This window comes from Mandrillus leucophaeus, unplaced genomic scaffold (assembly GCF_000951045.1).
Source record: "Mandrillus leucophaeus isolate KB7577 unplaced genomic scaffold, Mleu.le_1.0 Scaffold614, whole genome shotgun sequence".
NCBI classification, from domain to species: Eukaryota; Metazoa; Chordata; class Mammalia; order Primates; family Cercopithecidae; genus Mandrillus; species Mandrillus leucophaeus.
In genome coordinates this window covers 1,812,157-1,837,489 of record NW_012106631.1, presented here as the reverse complement: position 1 = coordinate 1,837,489, position 25,333 = coordinate 1,812,157, and the positions used below count along the sequence as shown (strand labels likewise).

At 34.6% G+C, this 25,333-nt stretch overlaps 1 protein-coding gene across 1 annotated transcript in view; it reads left to right on the top strand.

The window, feature by feature from the left end:
• NCKAP1 (NCK-associated protein 1) overlaps positions 1-25,333 on the top strand; it is a 100,757-nt gene that overhangs the window by 52,224 nt on the left and 23,200 nt on the right. Inside the window, exons 16-23 of the mRNA XM_012000062.1 lie at positions 7,073-7,218; positions 9,641-9,773; positions 12,170-12,289; positions 14,723-14,862; positions 15,727-15,858; positions 18,072-18,290; positions 18,479-18,609; positions 18,891-18,988. Coding sequence (XP_011855452.1) covers positions 7,073-7,218; positions 9,641-9,773; positions 12,170-12,289; positions 14,723-14,862; positions 15,727-15,858; positions 18,072-18,290; positions 18,479-18,609; positions 18,891-18,988 — 1,119 coding nt within the window. The remainder of the gene's footprint in view (positions 1-7,072; positions 7,219-9,640; positions 9,774-12,169; positions 12,290-14,722; positions 14,863-15,726; positions 15,859-18,071; positions 18,291-18,478; positions 18,610-18,890; positions 18,989-25,333) is intronic.

Below are 25,333 nucleotides of genomic sequence, written 5' to 3'. Positions count from 1 at the left end.
GTGAACATGAAGAATGTAGATTTGGTTATTCCTTTGTATAGATTTTTTAAGTTTTTGTAAGATTTTTATAAGAGCATTACTAGCTAGCTATCTGATTTTTTTTTTTTTCATGTAATCTGTACCTGCTTATATTAGTTTCCTAGGGCTGCCATAACAAAATACCAACTAAATGGCTTAAACAATAGAAATGTATTATTTCATAGTTCTGAAGGCTGGCAGTCTGAAAGCAAGGTGTTGGCAGGGTTGGTTTATTTCAAGGACTGCAAGGGAGAACCTGTTTCATCTCTCTCTCCTAACTTCTGGTGATTTGCTGGTGATCTTTGTTGTTCCTTGCTTGTAGTTGCATCTAAAGGCATTCTCCGTGTGTTTCTTCACATCATTTTTCTTTGCATATTTCATGTTCAAATTTTCCGTTTTTGTAGGGCTACCAGTTATATTTGATTAGGTCCCATTCAAATGACTTCATTTTTACATGCTTAGCTCTGTAAAGACCCTAATTCCAAATAAGGTCACATTCTGAGGTACTGGGGGTTAGGATTTAAGCACATCTTTTTTTCGGGGATGCAATTCAATGCATAACATCGCTGTTAACCATGTTTAGAACATGCAGTCACTCAGACCCTTTCTACTGCATACAGACCCTCCTTTTTTTTTTTTTTTTTTTTAAATTGACAACAGGACAATGTACACAAAGGAAGGAAGGAATGGGATGTACCACTAAGCCAGAGAAGTGTTCGCTAGAAGTAGAGAACAGAAGTGCAAAGTAGCAGGCAGGGTCCAGAATCTAAAAGGTTTACATAGGTGTTGAAGAGCAGCTCAGCAGCTTGAAAGTTCCAAGCCTACAAATTAGACTGTAGGATACAGAAGATAAAATACTGAGCAGTATTATGTAATCTATAGAAAAATAGCACATTCACCTTTTGAGGATTTTATAATCTAGCTATGGAGACAAAGCATAAAAAATGTAAAAAATAGCAGCTGAAAATCTGAAAGATTAAGAGATGTCATAGACAGGATATGTGTATCAGTTAATTTCAGTCTTAGAAGGGATAAAGCATTTTTCAAGTTGAAATTGCTTTGAATAGGAAAAAGAAAAGGACAAACAATGAGTAAAGAGCAAGTAAAGAGACTTTATATAAAGTATTACTGTAAGAAGGGGAAAATATTCACAAAAATTATGAATGATCTGACTTTGATCACTGACCTTTGGTTTCAGGTAGATGTACAAGAATTGTTAGGTGAAAGCATATGGCCAGAGAGTGGTGAAGAGTTCTATAGATAATCAGTAGTGGTTGAGTAGAGCAGACCAGAAGAATAAGCCTGTGGGAGAATTTTAGTAGTGTACTTTGTGCCTTCACTGATGTCCTATTTAGTTTGGTTCTAAGGTTATTGCTTTTTTTATAGGTCACTTTCATCTTTTCTCTATCCTTTTCCTACTCTTGAGAATTCTCTCTGTATTTTTGTCATTCTTTTCTACTTCCTAAGTGATTTCATTCTGTTGTGTATTTCATCAGTCCCTTAAGCATTTTTAGTTGCTCTTTCAAATATCTTTTCTCCTCTGTCTTCTGATTTATTCAAGTTGTTCATATTCTTTTACTTAAACCTATTCTTTTTTAGTAGTAACATGTTTCTCCCCACATTATTGTCAAGCAGTTAAATCATTATCTTGTTTTGTTGCCAATCATTTCTTCTGAATCTGTTTTCAAAATGTTATTTAAATTCTGATGTAATTTTTTTAATTTAAAAATTTTGTGAATACATAATAGTTGTACATATTTATGGGGTACATGTGATATTTTGATACAAGCATGCAGTGTATAATGAACAAATCTGGGTAGTGGGAATATTTCATCACCTCGCACTTATCATCATATTGGAAACATTCCAGATCTGCTCTTGTTATTTTGAAAGATGCAGTAAATTATTAACTATAGTTGCCCCATTGTGCTATACTAGTTCTTATTCCTCCTAACTGTACTTTTGTACCTATTAACCAATCCTTTATTCCCACTTCCCCCCTTCCCTACTCAGCCTCTTATGACCATCATGCTCCTCTCTGCCTCCACGAGATCAATTTTTTTAGCGTCCACTTAGGAGTAAGAACATGTGACATTTGTTTTTCTGTGCCTGGCTTATTTCACTTAACATAATTTCCTCCAGTTCCATCTATGTTGTTGCAACAGACAGGATTTCATTCTTTTTTTTTTATGGCATAATAATATTCCATTGTGTATATATTTACCATTTATCTATTGATAGACACTTGGGTTGGGTTTCATATCTTGACGATTGTGAATTTTGCTGCAATAAACATGGGAGTGCAAATACTTCTTCAGTATGTTGACTTCCTCTCTTTTGGATATATACCCAGCAGTGTGATTGATTGCTAGATCATATGGTACTTCTGTTTTTAAGTTTTTGAGGAACCTTAGACAGTACTGTTTTCAACAGGGGCTCTGCTAATTCACATTCCAACCTGCAGTATATGAGAGTTCCCCTGTCTCCACATCCTCGTTATCATTTATTTTCTGTTTTTTGATAATAGCCATTTTAACTGGGGTGAGACGATGTCTCATTGTGGTTTTAATTTGCATTTCTCTGATGGTGAGCACTTTAAAAATATATCTGTTGGCCACCTGTATGTCTTCTTTTGAGAAATGTCTGTTTAGAACTGTTGCCCATTTTTTCAATAAGATTTTTTTTTTTTTTTTTTGCTATTGAGCTGTTTGAGTTCCTTATATATTCTGATTGTTAATGCCTTGTCTGTTGAATAGTTTGCAGATATTTTCTCTCATTCTATAGGTTGTCTGTTCACTGTGCTGATTGTTTCCTTCTTTGTTGTGCAGGAGTTTTTTTAGCTTAATGTGATCCTATTTATCCATTTTTTGCTTTTGTTCCCTGTGGCTTTTGAGGTCTAACTCAAGAAATCTTTGACCAGACCAATATTCTGACATTTTTCACCAGTGTTTTCTTCTAGTAGTGTCATAGTTTCAGGTTTTAAATTTAAGTCTTTAATTGATTTTGATTTGATTTTTTTATATGATGAGAGATAGAGGTCTAGTTTCATTCTTTTACATGTGGATATCCAGTTTTCTCAGCACAATTTATTGAAGAGACTGTTCTTTCCCCAATGTATATTCTTGGCACTTTTGTTGGAAATGAGCTAATAGTAAATGCGTGGATTTATTTCTGGGTTCTGGGTTCTGTTTCATTGATATTTGTATCTGTTTTTATGCCAACACCATACTGTTTTGTTTACTATAGCTTTGTAGTAGATTTTGTGATGAGGTAATGTGATTCCTCCTGCTTTGTACTTTTTGGATTGTACTTTTCAGTATTGATTTGACTCTTCTAGGTTTTTTTTGTTGTTCCATATGAATTTTAGGATTTATTTTTTCTGTTTCTGTAAAGAATGTCATTGCTATTTAGATAGGGATTTCATTGAATCTGTAGATCACTTTGGGTGGTATGTTTAGCAATATCAGTTCTTCCAATTCATGAACAGGAGGTGTATTTTATCTTGTTGTGTCTTCTTCAGTTTCCTTTTTCAATGTGTTATAGCTTTCATTGTAGAGATCTTTCACTTTTTGGTGAAGTTTATTGGTAGGCTTTTTTTTTTTTTTTTGGTAACTACTGTAAATGAGATTTCTTGATTTCTTTTTCAGCATGTTTGCTATTGACACATGGAAATGCCTCTGATTTTTGTATGTTGAGTTTATGTCATGAAACTGAATTGGTTGATCAGTTTTAGTAGTGTTTTGGTAGAGTCTTTAGGTTTTTGTAAATATAATATCATATTTTCTTCAGATAAGGACAATTTGATGACTTGTCTTCCAGTTCGGATGCTTTTAATTTATGTCTTTTGTCTGATTGCTTTGGCTAGGACTTCCAGTCCTGTGTTGAATAAAAGTGTTGAAAGCAAGCATGCTTGTATTGTTCCAAATCTCAGAGGAAATGCTTTCAGTTTTCCCCGATTCAGTGTGTTGCTAGCTGCGGGTTCATCATATATGGCCTTTATTGTTTTCTTCCATACCTAGTTTGTTAAGAGGTATTATGTTTTCTTCCATACCTTGTTTGTTAAGAGCTATGTTTTCTTCCATACCCAGTTTAAGAGTTTTTATTATGAAGAGATGTTGAATTTTATTGAATGCATTTTCAGCATATATTAAAATTATACAGTTTCGTCCTTATTCATGTGCATATGTTGAACCATCTTGTATTTATCTTACTGGATCATGATCTTTTTAGTGTGTTGTTGAATTCTGTGTGCTAGTATTTTGTTCAGCATTTTTGCATCTATGTTCGTAAGTGTTGATGGCCTGTAGTTTCTTTTCCTGTAGTTTTGTGTCTTTGGTTTTGGTATCAGGGTAATGCTGGCCTCGTAGAATGAGTATTTGAAAGTATTCTTTCCTTCCCAATTATTTGGAATAGTTTGAGTAGAATTGGTATTAGTTCTTTAAATATTTGCTGGAATTCAGCAGTAAAGCCATCAGGTCCTGGGCTTTTCTCTCACGGGAGACTTTTTATTACTGCTTGTATCTCATTACTTATTATTGGTCCTTTCAGGTTTTCTGTTTCTTCTTGGTAGGATGTATGTGTCTAGGAATTTATCCATTTCATATCGGTTCTCCAGTTCTTTGGTATATAGTTGCTCATAATCTCTAATCCTTGGAAGTTTTTGGTATCAGTTGTAATGTCTCCTTTTCCATTTCTGGTTTTTTTCTGGGGAGGGGGGTGTCTTTCTTTTTTTCTTACTTAATTTAGCTAAAGGTTTGTCAATTTTGTTTAGTTTTCCAAAGAACTAACTTTTTATTTTGTTGATCTTTTGTATTATTTTTAGTCTCGATTTTCTTTATTTGTTCTCTGATCTTTATTACTTATTTCCTTCTGCTAACTTTGGGTTTGGTTTGTTCTTACTTTTCTAGTTCTTTAAGTTACATTATTAGGTTATTTGGTCTTTCTACTTTATTAATATAAGTGTTTATTGCTATAAATTTTCCTCTTACTACTGCTTTTGCTGTATCCCATAGGTTTTGATATATCGTGTTTCTATTTTTATTTCTTTCAATAAATTTTTTATTTCCTTAATTTCTACATTGTTCAGGAGCATATTGTTTAATTTCCATAGGTTAGTTTCCAAAGTTCCTCTTGTTGATTTCTAGTTTTATTACACTATGGTCAGAGAAGATACTTGATATGATTTCAGTTTTTTGAATTTGTTGAACTTTGTTTTGTGGCCTAACATATGGTCTCTCCTGGAGAATATCCCATGTTCTGATGAGAAGAATAAATTCTGCTTTTTGAAAATGTGGGGCAGTTAATGGAACTCTTTATTGAATTCACGGCCACAGCTATAGCTAATTCCTGTTTATACTCTAAAGCTGATAAATGGTAAGTAAAACTCCTTAGGCTTAGTTTGTGATAAATGTCAAGTATATTTTGTCATCAGAATATTGACATCATTCTTCCTCATTCCTCCTTCTTTTCTGGTAGACAAAAACCGCAAAATACAAAAGTCTCCTTTGTGATGTCACTGTCTCATTGAATAGTAGCATCATCCACCTATTGGCCCCTTACCATGGTAGGGTTTGAGATTCAATTTTTATCCTACTTACAAGGTGACAATTTACTCTCTTACTATTTCATGGACGCTGGCAAGAAGATATGGAGCTCCTGGGTCAGCGACAAAAGACAAAAGACTTAATTCACTGCACAGAAAGCAATATAGGCATCAGCATATATGCATTATTTCTGCTATTTCCCTAAGCTCTGAAGGTGTGGCACAGAGGAGCCAAAATGAATTCTGTGCATGCAGTCTGTTTGTGTTGCAGATAAGGAACACTTAAGTTTGAGAAACCTTCTATTTTATCATCAGCCGTAAGCATACTTACTCTTTGTTCCAAGGGAGACATTACCTCATCCCTCAAATTTGATAGCTGCAAGTATAACCCTAAGAAATGGCCTAGATAATGAGTGGCTCAGGCCTTGCCTTCTTGACACACCCAGCAAGCTGTGTGGGAGCATGAGACCCATGCAGGAGTCTCTCCCAATAGCCAAAATCCTGACCCTTATTTATAATTCTTCTATTTTCCCCTACATCTAATTATTTCCCAGAGTAGACTCTTTTAAACTACCATTACTCAAAACCAGACCTGTCTTATTGCCACTACTGCCTTCTAATAGATTTCTGCTTCCTTTCCCTTCCCAGTCATGCTTCCCTGTTTTCTCCACTATACAGAGTAATCTTTCTAAAACAAAAACTGGCCACCACATAGAACCCTTAGTGCTTCACTAAAAAGTTTAAATTCTTTAATATAGCATACAGGCTGTTCCCAATCTGGTTGAATCTCATGTTTTAGTATTTCTCTTTTCTTCTTTGCACTCAAACTCTAGTCATAACAGTATTTATGCTGTAGGCACCCCTTCTATTCTTATTCACTGCTGTTCTGAAATGTCCCCTATCCATGGACATGATCTGCTTTTTGTGATTTGGTATCCCAATTATAGAATTTTTTCCCCCACAACCTATCTTAATGATTTTTGTTTAGTTCTTTCGCTTTTTTGGCCAAACTACACCAATTTTTACTATCTTCAGTACTCTTCTAGAATGTGTCAAATTAATACAGTGTATTATATAATCCAGTTTTTAGTGAATCAGTATACTCTAAAACCTCATTGAGTCAACATGTACAGTACTTAGTTTTATCTGATTGCTTCCTATGTGTGTTTTGTCTCTTAAATTAGATTGAAGATTTCTTTTGGTATGGTTAACATGACAGTTAATTGTTTTACACTTTTGATATTGTAATTTCAGTTCCTTTGAGGTTCAATATGAATGACTCATATATTAGACACTGTTTTATGGACATGAGTATTTCAGTTAACTAAATAAATTCTTGATAGGAATTTCAAGGTAGGCTCACTACAGACAACTAACACAATAGATGTTACTGTCAGTGTCACAGTAAATAGTTTAAGTATCTTTCAGTGATGCTTTTCCCCCCTATAAAATGACAAGTCCAAAGTCATTGATCTCTACCTAAACTACTTTTGTTTTTTCTGTATTTTATAGGCATATACTAGTGTCTCTAAGGCTTCACTTGGCCTTGCAGATCACAGAGAACTTGGAAAGATGATGAATACAATAATTTTTCATACAAAAATGGTAGATTCCTTGGTGGAAATGTTGGTGGAAACATCAGATCTCTCAATATTTTGGTATGTTGTAATTTTCTCTAAATCTGGATTTGAAAGTTTTAGTATGTGAGTATATGTTTCTTGATTGTTTTTGTGTTAGCATAGTCCTTAAGACAGTTCAGTAATAGACCCTTAAGAATAAAGGGAATAGTGAACTTTTATTAAAATGTGCCAACAAAAAGAAGTTTAACCAAGTTGGGATTTTATGTCTATTTTTAATTCTCTAAAAGAGCAACTTACTGATGTGACTTTTATTTCTTACATTTTTTTTGAGGAGTTGAAAACAGTCACTTCAAATTACCTTAAGGCCCTTCTTTGCATGATTAGACTAAAGGGAAAGAAATGTTGTGGATTAGGGTCAAATAGAGCAAGTGTTAGAAATTAAATGCCTGGTAACTTCACTTCTATGATGTTAAATTAAAAACTAATATTAAGATGATGTGGTGACCACTTCCTGCATTGTGCTTCATTCTCCTCTTTGTCTATTATAGTCTTTTTGTTGTACTTAGTTTATTTTTCTTCCCTCTCTTCTTCCCAGAAAATGTGGTCCTTAATGGCTATAATTTGTTTTGTTAGTGTCTATCATAGTAGTTATTTAATAAATCTTTGAATGAATAAGTCAACTTGGTTGTGATCAGATTAATAAACAGTGGAGTGGCCAGGCATGCGGTGGCTCACGCCTATAATCCCAACACTTGGGAGGCCAAGGTGGGTGGATCATCTGAGGTCAGGAGTTTGAGACCAGCCTGGCCAACATAGTGAAACCCCATCTCTACTGAAAATACAAAAATTAGTCAGGCGTGGTGGTGGGCGCCTGTAGTCCCAGCTACTTGGGTGGCTTGAAGCAGGAGAATCGCCTGAACCTGGGAGGCGGAGGTTGCAGTGAGCCGAGATCGCGCCACTGCACTCTAGCTTTGGTGACAGAGCGAGACTGTCTCAGAAATAAATAAATAAATAAACATAAATAAATAACAGTGGGGCTAGGATTCAAACTCAAGTATTCTCGCTTCAGAGCTGTATAATATCAACTTTATTTTCTGCGTCTTGGACCTTTTTTTTCCTTTAGGGAAGAGGACTGGAATAACCTAGTATGTCTCTTGATTTCTAAAATGCTGTAATGATCTGAGTGGATAGTAATAGTCATTTCTATGTATTGTGTAGAGATCATCATGAAAAGCTTCTCATTGCATTGATTTTGGAAAATAATGTAATCTATGTTGATTTTGGCAGTTTGTTAGGAAGGCTTGAATTAGCAGTATTGCAGAAGAAATTCAAATTGCCGGGTAGAGAAAGCATGCCTCTTAAAGGAAATAATGAAGCACATTAGGAAATATACTTTTTAGATTTAGACACATCACAGGTCAAATTTGCAAGAATATTTAGGATTATTTGGAGCCTGGGACTACTGTCTATCTGACACAAAGTCTACCTTAGGTAGAACATGGAACATTATATGTTTAGATATTTTTAGCTATGCAAAGGATCCTATTACAAAAGAAAAATACAACAATTAGAAAATCCTATCCCCTTTCTTGGAACTAAAAGCACTTTGAATCATGTTTGAAATTTGTAATTTTCAGTCATACCTAGATTTTATTTATATTTTTTCAGTTACATTCTATTTTTGCCTGTCACATCTAAAATAAAGAAATGTTTACTACTTCTGTTTGTCTTATTACTCTAAGATATACAGTGTTTTATTGACTCACAGTCTTTTACATGTAGATTTAACATCTTAAATGTGGATGCAAATTAAAACTGATGTCAGACTGGGTGCCATGGCTCACGCCCGTAATTTCAGCACCATGAGAGGCCGAAATGGAGGATTGCTTGAGCCTGAGAGGTTAAGGATGCAGTGAACTGTGATTGTGCCACTGCACTCCAGCCTGGGCGACAAAGTGTCCCCTGTCTAAAAAAAAAAGTAAAAAAAAAAAATTGATGGCATGCGATTATTTAATTGGCAATGTTTTTTTCTTAGTGGTTCATAAAATAATATTTCTTTTTTTAAATTTATTTTTTAAAAATAGAGACAGGGTTTTGCCACATTGCCCAGGCTGGTCTCAAACTCCTGGGCTCCAGTGATCCACCTGCCTCGGCCTGCCAAAGAGCTAGAGATTATAGGCGTGAGCCAGCACACTTGGCCATAATAATGGTATTTTTTCCTATTTATAGTGACTTAGCTTTGATGAAATTTGATTACGTAAGGGGCCATAGATTATGGTTTATTGTTTTTTAAAATGTTGTTAATGTTATATAAATAATATTTTTATTACTCTGGGATAATTATTGGTGTGTAAAAGATACTTTGGGGGAAAAATATTCTCTTCTTAAATCAGTGCTACCAGTTATCATTCATTCACTTGAATCAAATTAACTATAAGGTACTATATCAGAAAACTTACTTTAACTGTAAAAATTGTGATTCTGATTTTTGTTTATATAGTTTTTATAGTCGTGCTTTTGAGAAGATGTTTCAACAGTGTTTGGAGTTACCCTCTCAATCAAGATACTCAATTGCATTTCCACTACTTTGCACTCATTTTATGAGTTGCACGCATGAACTATGTCCAGAAGAGGTAATTACAGTATACTACTGTGAGTTATATGGTATGCAAAGTAAACTAGTTCAAACCTGTAGCCAACCAACTATTTATAGTCGTAGTTACCTAACTTAGCTTCCCATCAAATACATCTCTATACAGAATCAGAAAAGTGCTTGAATAGATACATAGGTTTAATATGTATATGGTTAAGTAAGCATAAGTATAATATATCATAAAGTCACTTGGAATTACCTTTTTTAAAGATAAATGGTGGGTCAGGTGTTAATATCTGTGGAAAAGATTTATATAGTAATTGATTTTGTATACTTAATTTTCCTCTTTAACTGTCATGGAAAGGACTCAAAAATTAAATTTATGGATTACTGAATAAACAAACAAGTCAGAGAGATTCACTAACTTGTTATTACTAAATTGTTAATAAATGTATTAAGCAAAATCCAGATTTGCTATTATTTGTGGGATACATACATGCATGTGCACACACACACACACAGTTGCAGAGTAATTGAACTGCTTGGTAGTTTTGCTGATGCCAAGTTATCTGTGAAAAATGTACTCAATGTTTCTTCTAATCTTTAAAGAAGAAATATTTTCTAAGTGTGATAAGAATATAAAGATTAAATAATGTATTTTTTTATTATAATTTAACTTAGTGTTTAGTCCCTTTACGTAAAATTGCAGAACTTGTAGAAAAGAAACTTAGAGATAGCAGGAACATGGTCGACTTCTTTAAGCATTAGACAACATCTGTTGCAGATTGTATGCCAGTACTCCAGGGAAAGCCAACTTTGAGACAGAAGTTAGCTTACAGGAAGTTTATTAGGGAATACTTTTAGAATTTATACCAATGAAGATATTAATACCACCAATTTTAATAGATTTATAAATTTTTTAGATTTAATAGATTTTTTCTCCCAAACTTGACACCTGAGATGTATTATTAACTGTTTCCTCACCATCAAATTTCATTAAATTACCCATAAAAAGTCCTTCTAATTTTATTTATATGTCATGTCTTGAATCCATCCTCTACTTTCCATTGCTGTTGTAATTATTACAGTTCAGACTTACGATACTCTTCATATGTACTCTAAATGGAGTTCATCTTTTGCCTGGATTATCTAAGTAGTCTCTTTGCTTCTGCTATTGTTCTCCTAAACTTTATTCTCAGCACTGTAGCCAAAGGCAAAGGTCAGATCATGAAGAGACTTGTAAGACATGTTAAACCTTAGTTTTTCTCCATCTCAGCATTTCTGAGCTATTGAAAGGGAGTAGTGAAGTCAGATTTGTATTTTAAATAAGTTAGTGTCTGTAAAGAACAAATTTGAGCAGTCTTAATTCAGTATTCTTTTTTCAGGGAAAATTAATAGCAGAAGATTTACGTCTTATCTTTCAGGAGTCAGAATTTGATTGAAAAAGCACTAAGTGTTTATTAATTGAAATCTTTCCTAAGGTGAACCAATATTTAATTGTATCAGGTTGTAAATTTTTTTTTTGGTTTTACTTTCTATTAAAGTTTTACAGGGCATTTTAAATAAAATATGTTAGATATCATAATAGATCTAGGAAAAATTATTTTGTATGCTCAAGTATTTTTATATTATGTATTTTACATTTCATCATAGAAATACTCTATGTAAGCTCTACATATATGATTATGGAAGGTCAGGGCAGGAAAACTATAAAAAATTTTTTTCTTTGTAAAGTATCACAAATGTATAGTGCAAAAATTTACAGTGTTTTATACTCAACATTCCAGTTACCATAAATAAGAAAAAAACCATCAAACAATTGCAACCCACTAAAACTAAAAAGAGAATCCTGTAGAGATGGATGCACGATCAGCTTTGTTTTTTCTGTCTGGGAGCAATGGGGTTTGAGTTTAGAGATTTGAATGCTTTGGACTTTCTATTACCAAATTGATTTCTCACCATTTTATTTAAATATTTGAGCTCTTCTTTCCTGTTTACACAATTACAAAGTTGTGTCACAATTTATACATTTATAGAGACACAGATTTTAAATGAAATAAGATTGGAAACAGTACTCTAAATCTGTTTCCTTTCACATTATAAGTTTACTATTTTAACATTTAAGAACTGGATATAGGACTTTGTGGAATTTGAAAATTAAATATATAGTTTTTCATGTTAAGCAAAATACTGATTTTTTAAGACTCCTCCCAATTATACATTGCTTTCATAATCACCAAATACTTTGTCATTTATGTTCAAATACAGTATGGTGAGTTAGTTGTTACAAGAGCCAAAAGCAATTTTTGACATCTCCCACCCCTATTTCTTATTACAGAATGTACCTTTAGCCTAATTTTCCATGTCTATTTAGAAGTCTTTTTAATTCAAAGTACTTTCTTTATAACTTGTATTATTATTATTCTGCCTTAACAGCGACATCATATTGGAGATCGCAGTCTTTCCTTATGTAATATGTTCCTAGATGAAATGGCCAAACAAGCTCGAAATCTGATCACTGATATTTGCACAGAACAGTGTACTCTTAGTGACCAGGTAATGATTTAAATGTTTCCAACAGATAGGAAATTTTGTGTGTGAAGGCAAGAAAATGTGCTTTTAGCCAGTTGTTTTACTTTCCATTCTTTAGTTCCCACAACTGTTAGTAAACCTCATACCTCTGCTGTGAAACTCCATTAACAGGTATAATTTCTTAAATGTAAACTTTTTGGCAAGACTCTATGTACTGTTTGTGTTCTTTAATCAGGAGACATGTATATTTTTTGTGTGTGTGTAGTGTTAGCACCTGATTCTGCTATTTCATTGAAAGTTGCAAAAGAACTGGAATTAAGCATATTTGGTGATTTTCAATCCACTGTACTTACAATTCAGATTGAAGCTCAGATTGCCTTATCATTGGCTAGTAGGAGTCCTTATAGTCATTTGAGAGCTTTCTTGTTATCTGGTGTGACAAGATGTACCAGCCTCTCTAGTAGCTCTGTCTCTTATGAAGAGTGTTGTAAATATTCAACACTCTGGTCTCTTTAATATTCTTGAAGTTGCAAATGTCCTTAGAAATTTTCATTTTAGAAAGGAACTCGTTTGTCGCAATACAAATGCAATGTAATTTCTTATGCATTTTTTCCCCAAATACCAATCCCATGGCTTTAGTTACTATCTAGGTATAATGACTAAATAACTTTCCTTGGCCCAGCACTGTCCAATGGAAATATTATGCAAACCACATATGTAATTTAAAATTTTGTAGTAGCCATACACAAAACTTAAAGAAACAGGTAAAACTAATTTTAAAAACATTGATTCAACCTGATATACCCCAAAATGTTATTTCAGCATGTAATCATATGAATGAAATATTATATAGTTTTTATACTAAATCTTTGAAATCTGGTGTTTATTTTACAACACAACTGAATTTGGACTGGGCACATTTCACATGTGGTTACTGTAATGTACAGTGAAGCTTTCCTTCTACCTAAAATGTTCTCATTTCTCATTTGCCTGCTTTGTTACCTGTCAAGTGAAATCAGTTATTCTCACTTGTACCTGTGTGGTTTTTTTTTTTTTTTTTTTTTAGTTATTGGTCTTAACGATGTGTTAGGTAGAAAGCTCTGTGTCATGCTTGATTCCTGCTTTTCTCACATATCTAAGTTAGAGTACTTTCAATTTTATCTGAGAAGTCTGTCTCAGATCTGCCCATTAACTTTTTTTTATTACACTTGCCTATTTCTTATCCCTTTTTCATGCCTTGTCTGAACTATTTCTAGCAGCTCTGGTACAGTTTTCCTTTTTCAGTGTTTTCTTCTGCCAGTATCAGAATTAGCCTTAGAAAACTCCTCATGGCCAGGCATGGTGGCTCACACTTGTAATCCCAGCGCTTTGGGAGGCCAAGGCGGGCGGATCGCCTGAGGTCAGGAGTTTGAGACCAGCCTGGCCAACATGGCGAAACCCCATCTCTACTAAAACTACAAAAATAAAATTAGCTGGGTGTGGTGGTGGGCGCCTGTAATTCCAGCTACTCAGGAGGCTGAGGCAGGACAACCCAGGAGGCAGAGGTTGCAGTGAGCCGAGATTGTGCCATTGCACTCCAGCCTGGGCAACAAGAGTGAAACTCCATCTCAAAAAAAAAATAATAATAACATAAAATATCTCCTATGCTGTGGCTGTTTTAAAAAATTGTTGGCCAGGCGCAGTGGCTCACGCCTGTAATCCCAGCACTTTGGGAGGCCGAGGCGGACAGATCACAAGGTCAGAAGATTGAGACCATCCTGACGAACACCGTGAAACCCCGTCTCTACTAAAAATACAAAAAAATTAGCCTGCTCCTAGCTTCTCGGGAGGCTGAGGCAGGAGAATGGGGTGAACCCGGGAGGCAACGGAGCTTACAGTGAGCGGTGATTGCGCCACTGCACTCCAGCCTGGAAGACAGAGTGAGACTCCGTCTCAAAAAAAAAAAACAAAAAAATTGTTGCTGTCTTTTGGCCTGCAGTTTACAATCCAACTTCTAGCTTGGCATTCAAGGCCCTTCCTAATAGTTGAAATCTCTGTACTTTACCTTATACGCCATGCTCCCCCACATGGTAGTTCTCACTACAGCTCTGAACCATCCTATCTTTACATAGTTTTTTTCCAAAGGCCATTTCATCCTTCCAAAGAAATGTTCTTTTTCATTCCTTGCTTGCCTGGTATGCTTTTACTTGTCTTTTTAATAGTAATTTAAATAAGCCTCTCTGAATTTCCTCTATGATATGTTTCTTCACACAAGATTTACCCGTTTCTGTTTTCCACCAAGCTGTGTGCATTACCCAAGCTAGCTAAGCAAGCTCTATATCTCGCTTATATTTCTGTCTTTTAATATTGTTGTGATATTTGCAACATAGCCTGGATTCAGCTAATGTTTGCTTGAATAGTTAGTATGCTTTCATAGTAATTGGTATAATGTAAGATTTCATTCTTCTCTAAATTTAGTTGCTGCCCAAGCATTGTGCCAAAACTATCAGTCAAGCAGTGAATAAGAAATCAAAAAAACAGACTGGTAAAAAAGGGGAACCTGAAAGGGAGAAACCAGGTGTTGAGAGCATGAGGAAAAACAGGCTGGTTGTGACCAAGTAAGTGTCCACTTACATTATACATTTTTGTTCCAGGTAAAATATTTATTTCATTTTTTTATGACATTAGTCCTGAGGAAATGCTAATAATTGTATAGTCTTCATTTTCCAGCCATTTAAAAAAATCTTTCTGAGTTTGATTAACCTGTTGCTTATTTCATCTCAAAATACAAATTTTGGCCTTTAGAAGAAAATTTATGTAATAGGTGATATTTGTCTTTTTATACTATGTACTGAAGGCCAATTATATGTTTAAAAAAATTTGTGTGGTACATTATAAGCAATCTGTAATTTTTAATTTATTTAAAATCAGATAGCTGAGACTTTATTTTGGCATGTTTGTGATATATTAGGACATACCCAATGTCATTATTAGAAAACAGAATTAACAGACCAGGTAGCATTCAGGGATCTTTGCTTGCTTGCTTAATTATTTGGAGGGGAGGTGTAGGTGGGTAATAACTGGGTAAATATTTTTTGTTTAAAGTATAGTTCCTACTTTCTTGCTAAATTGAACAAGCCGTTGCCCTTTTATAGACAACTTTCCTTCTCTCATAACAAAGAGTACTGCAGGAATTGGAAGTGATTATGTTTGTGAGTGCAGAATAAGCTCTAACTATTGTACATTAAGTCAGTATAGTCATTACTACCTAAAGGTAGAAACAAATGATGCCATCTTTAGAATATTGCTCTTATATGTTATAACCTTAAAAATTTTGAACTTTCTCAGTTTAGTAGATCAAAAAATCAAATTCTGTAAGCATTATCTCCAAATAAGATTGATATATTTATAAAATTAATTTTTTATTGCCTATAATGACATGTTGAACATTTTACTTAACTGTTTATTCATGTTTTTTTCAGCCTTGATAAATTGCACACTGCACTTTCTGAGTTATGCTTCTCTATAAATTATGTACCAAACATGGTGGTTTGGGAACATACCTTTACCCCACGAGAATATTTGACTTCTCATCTGGAAATACGCTTTACGAAGTAAGAAAGAATATTAACTGTTTTTGTTTGTTGACTCAGTAATGAGTTTGTTATTTAATTATTAATGACTATGCAGTGTTTTATAAGGAAAAGCATTAGTAGAACTGGATTAGTGTTAAGAATAATGAACCAGGCTGGGCGCGGTGGCCCATGCCTGTAATCCCAGACTTTGGGAGGCTGAGGTGGGCAGATCACAAGGTCAGGAGATCGAAACCATCCTGGCTAATACGGTGAAACCCCATCTCTACTAAAAATACAAAAAATTAGCTGAGCGTGGTGGCGGATGCCTGTAGTCCCAGCTACTCAGGAGGCTGAGGTAGGAGAATGGCATGAACCCGGGAGGCAGAGCTTGCAGTGAGATCGCACCACTGCACTCCAGCCTGTGCGACAAAGCCAGACTCCATCTCAAAAAAAAAAAGAATAGTGAACTGGGAAGTGCAAAGAATAGTGAACTGAAAATTACTTATGATACCCAGATTCTTTTCTCTTACCTATTAGTATTAACTAGGAACACCAGGCAAGCCAGTTAATATCTCTGAGTCATAGCTTCCTTATATACAAAGTGAGAAGATTGTAGCAAATCAATGTATTTCAGCTTGCAGGTGGCAACCCAATAGGGTCATGAAATCAGTTTATTAGGTTGTAGTCAAAGTTTAGAGAAAGAAGCGGGAGGGAAAGAAAGGACAAGAGGAAGAAAATAATAGGAAAAAAAAACCAGTACACTGTATGCATTAAATATGTATATTGCTTCGGGAAATGTTTCAGTTACATATATGCATGTTCATACATATATGCGTGAAATGTTCAGTTACATATATGCAGTGTTAAGATGCATGTCTTGCAGTAGGTCACAGTAGGATGTTTGAAAACCTAAGTTCTAGATGAACCCTTACATGTTTTCTGAATTCACATGTTGCTGTTAAATAAGCCAGTAGAATTCCAGATTCTTGAATTCTCAATTCTAATTAGAATTTCCTAAGTTATATATGAATATATATTTATGTATGTATATGAAATAGTGCATTGATAAGTTAGAAACCTTTCAACTTTATAGATATTGTTTTAACCTTTTTCTAAAGTTACCTACTTATTTATTAATATTTATTCATGAAAATTTTTATTTATTTGAGAATTTTTTTCTTTGAACCCTTGAAGCAATTTATAAAACAAAATTTTGTCAAAAGGTTTTCAAAGTTTCTGTAGTCATTAACAGGTGGTAGTTGTGTTTGCACTATATACTTAACAATTGTGTTAAATACTCTAGGTAATAATGGGATAAAGATAGAACTGTAGCTGGTGAGATATGACTAAAAGAATTAGAGAATAGAATATGACAGTATATACATTGGCAGTAAGTTGAGTGTTAAATTATCAGTTGACTTGAGAAGAGTCTGGCGATGAACTGTCTTTTGTTCTCCTTAGTAAGTCAGGCAGCCTGACAGTAAAACCCGGAATGCCCTAGAACTTAGACCAAAGGGACATTGTGCCTTGTGGTGTTTATTGTTCTCAAGTGGGTTAGAGGTGAGAGATTGGTGGGTAGAAGGTAGGGTTCAGTTTACAGCTCCCTTGTTTTCCTTGTAAACAGTCTGCTTTGTTAATCCACAGAGAAGCAATTTCTTTTTTTTTTTTTAACCAAACATCTACTTAGTGATTAGGATCAAGGCAAAGGGAACAGCTTGTTTACCGAGGAAAGATATATTTATTTTATTTTATTTCATTTCATTTTATTTAATTTTAATTTTATTTATTTTGAGACGGAGTTTTGTTCTTTCGTCCAGGCTGGAGTGCAGTGGCACAATCTCAGCTCACTGCAACCTCTGCCTGCTGGGTTCGAGCAATTCTCCTGCCTCAGCCTCCCAAGTAGCTGGGATTACAGGTGTGCACCAGGCCCAGCTAGTTTTTGTATTTTTAGTGGAGACAAGGTTTCGCCATGTTGGCCAGGGTAGTCTCAAACTCCTGACTTCAAGTGATCTGCCCACCTCAGCCTCCCAAAATGCTGGGATTACAAGTGTGAGCCACCATGCCTGGCCTTCATTCTTTTTTCACACTGTTTCCTGGGAAGATAATGACAGTAATTTTATACTTTGTAATAAATTGTTTTTAAAGTTAATTTTATTGCTGCTTTAATATTAGATAACAGTAGGTTGAGTGGTTTATTTTACATGAATGGAAAAGTCAGAGGCTTTTCTTATTCTTCTACCTCTTCTCCCCAGGTCAATTGTTGGGATGACTATGTATAATCAAGCCACACAGGAAATTGCAAAACCTTCAGAACTTCTAACAAGTGTAAGAGCATACATGACTGTACTCCAGTCAATAGAAAACTATGTGCAGATTGATATTACAAGAGTATTTAATAATGTGCTGCTTCAACAAACACAACATTTAGACAGTCATGGAGAGCCAACCATTACAAGTCTATACACAAATTGGTAAGGAATGCATTTAGAAATTTGTAGTAACGGAAAGTTTGTAATGAACTACTTAGGAAAATTTATTTTTTGTGAATAAGTACTCATTCATATTATCAGTCAACTTAAATTTATATGCAGGAATGTATATCATAATACATTCTGAATTAAGCAGTTTCTTCCAGTTATAAGTTTACATTTCTCCTTAGGTATTTGGAAACTTTGTTACGACAAGTCAGCAATGGCCATATAGCATATTTTCCTGCAATGAAAGCATTTGTGAACTTACCTACAGAAAATGAATTAACATTCAATGCAGAGGAATATTCTGACATATCAGGTGAATAATACTATACCACAGTTTAGAGAATGAAGAAAACTTAATTCTTTTGCTAGTGTCTTGATTCTTTTGACTTTTGATTCTGTTGTGACTATTTCATTCAATTGTATGTATAACTGCATATTGTATCTTAGAATTACCTTTGTATTTTTTATTCTTTCATACTAGAGGCTTTTATCAGGATTTTACATTAGTTTTTATAATGAGATGTTGTATTGTGTTAATGTTCATTTTCTTAAAGTATTTGTCAGAAGTATAAAATTAAGTACATTTTCTTTCAGAAATGAGGTCATTATCAGAACTACTAGGCCCATACGGTATGAAGTTTCTAAGTGAAAGCCTTATGTGGCATATTTCATCACAAGTTGCTGAACTTAAGGTAATATAGTCTTTATTAATTTTAGCTCTTAAATATTAATTCCTGAAAAACATTTCAGGGATATGAGCAGCAAGCCTACAATGTTAATTATTTTATTCTAACATGAAAGTAATAATATGAAAATGAAATTAAATAGCTAGCAGGGCCTTTTTATGGCATCTTACTTTAGTTTTCTCTATTTTGCAGGTAAGAAAATGGAAAGCCAAAAGAGGTGAATTGACTTGGTAAAGGGGACAGAACCTCAGGGTCTTTGGCTTGTGGTCAAGCCTTCATAGTATTGTATCATGATGTTTTCTTTGAAATACCAGGTTCAAAATTCCAGCCAGAGTTAAAAATGTGTTCACGTTTGGAGTTTGAATGTATTTGCTTTCCATAGATTATAATACAAACATTATTAGGCTTATTGTTTTTTCTTAAGTAATTATCTTATGCCCCCTAAGTTGGATGAAAAAATGCCTTTAGAATACTTAATGTTTCAGTAAATATGTAAAGGAACTGAAGCAACAGCATTTTAAATACCTTTTTTTAGCCTTTTAGAAATATCCTAGAGCTAAGGTGATTTATATTGAATGAATTTTTATATATAACTATGTAGTTTTTGAAAGAATTTGAACTTAGGTCACCAAAACTTTTGAACTTATGAGCAGAATAGAGAAGTCATGTTTTAAAATAAACATTTTCTTTATAAAAGCTTTTTGGTGGTTACTTGCATCTCGATTTTTTAGTTCTTTTTTTTTTTTTTTTTGAAGTGGAATCTCACTCTGTTGCCCAGGCTGGAGTACAGTGGCACGATCTCATCTCACTGCAACTTCTGCCTCCAGAGTAGCTGGGACTACAGGCATGCGCCACCAAGCCTGGCTTATTTTTATATTTTTAGTGGAGACAGTGTTTCACCGTGTTGGTCAGGCTGGTCTTGAACTCCTGACCTCAAGTGATCTACCCACCTCAGCCTCCCAAAGTGTTTGGATTATAGGCACGAGCCACCATGTTTGGCCAGTTTTTAGTTTCTTAAAAAATGATGGACGGTACTGGTAAGTAGCCTACAGTTCAGATGTAGCACATAGAGTTCTAAATGTGATAATCTGATTTACTGAAAATGGAGCAAATATATAGAACAATTTCCACAAACAATAGTATTTTGCTGAGTGAATAAATAGCAAGAGTCAATGTGACTAAAAGCTTAGTATAGTCAAAGATTTAAAAAGGAGAGGCAATATTACCCATTGGTTAAGAATTCAAGCTTTCAGCCAGGCACGGTGGCTCATGCCTGTAGTCCAGCACTTTGGGAGACCGAGGTGGGCGGATTGCCTGAGGTTAGGAGTTCAAGACCAGCCTGGCCAATGTGGTGAAATCCCATCTCTACTGAAAATACAAAAATTAGCTGGATATGGTGGCAGGCACTTGTAATCCCAGCTACTAGGGAGGCTGAAGCAGGAGAATCACTTGAACCCAGGAGGCGGAGGTTGCAGTAAGCTGAGATCACACCACTGCTCTCAAGCCTGCATGACAGAGACTCTGATTGAAAAAAAAAAAAAAAGAACTCAAGCTTTAAAGTTAGGCTTTCCTGAATTTCAGACCTATCAATCACTACAAGCTTTGATTTCAGTCAAATGTTTAAGCTTTTACTTTAAGAGAATTTTATGAGATCATCATGCATGTCAAGCTTTTAGGTACTCAGCATAATGTCTCTTATTTTAGTATTGATCGTATCATTATCCTCTCATTATTTTTAAAGTTTTCTGCAATTATGGTATAAAAGTCAACTTTTAGATGCCTTAAAATATGAAGTTTATAAACTTTATATGGTTGAAAATTTACAAACATTGAAATGCTAGTCTTGGTTCTTTACAATAAGAATCATTCTTATTAGACTGATTCTCCTGTAAATACATAATTTTTTTTCTATCCTACTGTTCTCAAATAACCAATTCCTCATCTCCGATTTTTTTTCTTGTGTTGAGCCACCATGTTTGGCCAGTTTTTAGTTTCTTAAAAAATGATGGACGGTACTGGTAAGTAGCCTACAGTTCAGATGTAGCACATAGAGTTCTAAATGTGATAATCTGATTTACTGAAAATGGAGCAAATATATAGAACAATTTCCACAAACAATAGTATTTTGCTGAGTGAATAAATAGCAAGAGTCAATGTGACTAAAAGCTTAGTATAGTCAAAGATTTAAAAAGGAGAGGCAATATTACCTTTCTAAGTGAAAGCCTTATGTGGCATATTTCATCACAAGTTGCTGAACTTAAGGTAATATAGTCTTTATTAATTTTAGCTCTTAAATATTAATTCCTGAAAAACATTTCAGGGATATGAGCAGCAAGCCTACAATGTTAATTATTTTATTCTAACATGAAAGTAATAATATGAAAATGAAATTAAATAGCTAGCAGGGCCTTTTTATGGCATCTTACTTTAGTTTTCTCTATTTTGCAGGTAAGAAAATGGAAAGCCAAAAGAGGTGAATTGACTTGGTAAAGGGGACAGAACCTCAGGGTCTTTGGCTTGTGGTCAAGCCTTCATAGTATTGTATCATGATGTTTTCTTTGAAATACCAGGTTCAAAATTCCAGCCAGAGTTAAAAATGTGTTCACGTTTGGAGTTTGAATGTATTTGCTTTCCATAGATTATAATACAAACATTATTAGGCTTATTGTTTTTTCTTAAGTAATTATCTTATGCCCCCTAAGTTGGATGAAAAAATGCCTTTAGAATACTTAATGTTTCAGTAAATATGTAAAGGAACTGAAGCAACAGCATTTTAAATACCTTTTTTTAGCCTTTTAGAAATATCCTAGAGCTAAGGTGATTTATATTGAATGAATTTTTATATATAACTATGTAGTTTTTGAAAGAATTTGAACTTAGGTCACCAAAACTTTTGAACTTATGAGCAGAATAGAGAAGTCATGTTTTAAAATAAACATTTTCTTTATAAAAGCTTTTTGGTGGTTACTTGCATCTCGATTTTTTAGTTCTTTTTTTTTTTTTTTTTGAAGTGGAATCTCACTCTGTTGCCCAGGCTGGAGTACAGTGGCACGATCTCATCTCACTGCAACTTCTGCCTCCAGAGTAGCTGGGACTACAGGCATGCGCCACCAAGCCTGGCTTATTTTTATATTTTTAGTGGAGACAGTGTTTCACCGTGTTGGTCAGGCTGGTCTTGAACTCCTGACCTCAAGTGATCTACCCACCTCAGCCTCCCAAAGTGTTTGGATTATAGGCACGAGCCACCATGTTTGGCCAGTTTTTAGTTTCTTAAAAAATGATGGACGGTACTGGTAAGTAGCCTACAGTTCAGATGTAGCACATAGAGTTCTAAATGTGATAATCTGATTTACTGAAAATGGAGCAAATATATAGAACAATTTCCACAAACAATAGTATTTTGCTGAGTGAATAAATAGCAAGAGTCAATGTGACTAAAAGCTTAGTATAGTCAAAGATTTAAAAAGGAGAGGCAATATTACCCATTGGTTAAGAATTCAAGCTTTCAGCCAGGCACGGTGGCTCATGCCTGTAGTCCAGCACTTTGGGAGACCGAGGTGGGCGGATTGCCTGAGGTTAGGAGTTCAAGACCAGCCTGGCCAATGTGGTGAAATCCCATCTCTACTGAAAATACAAAAATTAGCTGGATATGGTGGCAGGCACTTGTAATCCCAGCTACTAGGGAGGCTGAAGCAGGAGAATCACTTGAACCCAGGAGGCGGAGGTTGCAGTAAGCTGAGATCACACCACTGCTCTCAAGCCTGCATGACAGAGACTCTGATTGAAAAAAAAAAAAAAAGAACTCAAGCTTTAAAGTTAGGCTTTCCTGAATTTCAGACCTATCAATCACTTACAAGCTTTGATTTCAGTCAAATGTTTAAGCTTTTACTTTAAGAGAATTTTATGAGATCATCATGCATGTCAAGCTTTTAGGTACTCAGCATAATGTCTCTTATTTTAGTATTGATCGTATCATTATCCTCTCATTATTTTTAAAGTTTTCTGCAATTATGGTATAAAAGTCAACTTTTAGATGCCTTAAAATATGAAGTTTATAAACTTTATATGGTTGAAAATTTACAAACATTGAAATGCTAGTCTTGGTTCTTTACAATAAGAATCATTCTTATTAGACTGATTCTCCTGTAAATACATAATTTTTTTTCTATCCTACTGTTCTCAAATAACCAATTCCTCATCTCCGATTTTTTTTCTTGTGTTCCTTCAGTATGAGATAATAGAAGAATTATGGCTCCAAAATTTTACTTTAGCCATTTTTTATTTCAGACCGAATAAACTAGGCACTTCTAGAATTATCTGTATTATTTTTTGCTTTTTTGTTATTTAATTTGATGGATACAGTATCATGGTACAGTAATAAAAATTAGCCTATTTTGAATCTCTCTGAATTCATTTATATGAACAGTTCCTTAACAGTACTGCAAGGATCTGGCCTTCTGCTTTTCTTTCCTTCTTAACTCCCCCGGCCTGACTGGCCTGCTTGCTGTTGTGTCATTTCAGACTACCCTTCACTAAGACATGGTCATAACTTGCCTGTTCTTGACGTTCATGTATTTTTCAAATGTCACTGTATCAGAATGTCCTACCTGACCAGACTTTCTAAAATAGCAAACAGTACTTTTTATTCTCTTCATTCAGCTGTATGTGTATCTTAATTGTGACCTCTCATGCCATGTATTTGTTTATGTCACTCTCATTAGCGTATAAACGCAGTTCTAAACTCTGTTAAAACCTTGTTGCAGACCTCACACATAGTAGGCACTTAGTAAATATTTGTTGAATGCAAAAATAAAAATAGCTAGCTTTGTTTATTTGTTTGAGACAGAGTCTTGCTGTGTCACCCAGGCTGGAGTGCAATGGTGTGATCATGACTCACTGCCAGTTCGGCTCCCCTGGGCTCAAACGATTCTGTCACCTCAGCCTCCTGAGTAGCTGGGACTATAGGCATGTGCCACCAAGTCTGGCTGATTTTTTGTAGAGACAGGGTTTCGCCTTATTCCCAAGCTGGTCTCTAACTCCTGGGCTCAAATGGTTCACCCACCTCAGCCTCAAAGTGCTGAGATTGCAGGCACAAGCCACTGTGCCTGGCCCCAGCTTTCTTAACTATTTTATTCCAGGACTTTTCTAAGATCTTCACCTATCTTATTAACTCCTTTACATTTTTAAAAGAGGTGTTTTCCTTATTTTACAAATTAGGAAAGTGAGGCCAAGAAGGATTAAATAACTTGTGCAAGCTCACATTTTAGTAAGTGACGAAACCGAAATTTGAACTCAGTCTGTCCAGCACCAGAGATTATGCTAGTACCATGCTACACTGCCTGTAGAACTGAGAGGGAGCTCAGCAGTCATCTAACCTACTCTTATCTGATGAAGGAGCACATGTTGCATTTTTCTAGATGTATTATCTGGTCTTTTTGAAAATGAGGCCATCTTATCAGTTACTGTACATCTCTAGTTTATGTTGATTTAGTATCTAAGTAGTAATTTTTTATCGGTCCTCATTCTTACATCAAGAGGCAGAGATTGCCTTTGACAAGATCACCCTTCACATATTTAAAAACTGCTTCCCTTCATGTGTCATCTTTCTCTACCCCATGTGGAATAGATTCATATTCAGTCTCTTTGCCATCTTTGTCACTCCTTCCTCTGTACACACTCTGGTTTTTTTGTGTCACTCTTAGAGAATAGTGCCCTGAACCAATAATGAGTTTCAGATAAGGTCTGGTAAGTGAGGGTACATTGATCTATTCTGGATACTGTACTTCCTCATACAATTTAAGATAGCATGAACACATTTGGTAGGCATACTGTTTTCACAATCAACTTGCAATCAGATGAATTTTCTCTTTTTTTCTCTTATGCTAACCTTAAACCATGGCGTTCCACATCTTATATTTTGTGAAATTTTTAGACCTGAGTGTATGCTTTGTAGTTTTTCTTAGTAAAGTTTATCTTGTTAGGTATTGTCCATTATTCTAGGGTCTTTTTTTGAGTACAGATTTTATCCTAGTCTTTTAACAATTATTTTATAAACTTAACTGTTTTAGCCTTGTCTCTAAGTATGAATGTTATCAAATATATTCTCGTTCTTGAGAAGAAATGGAAGGTGCTTATGTTTTAACATTTCTCTCTCATATGTTGGAGTGGCTGTATTCTCTCTTTCTCAGATATTATTAAAATTTAAAGTTAGGGGAATGTGGAACTACTGTAAACAATGTTGACTTTTTAAATATCCTTAACCAAGATGGTTAAGGAGGTTAAAACATTTTTTCTTGAAAACTTTTGATGTTAGCTTTCTGGTAATCTCCTGTGTGATTTTTTTCTTACTTG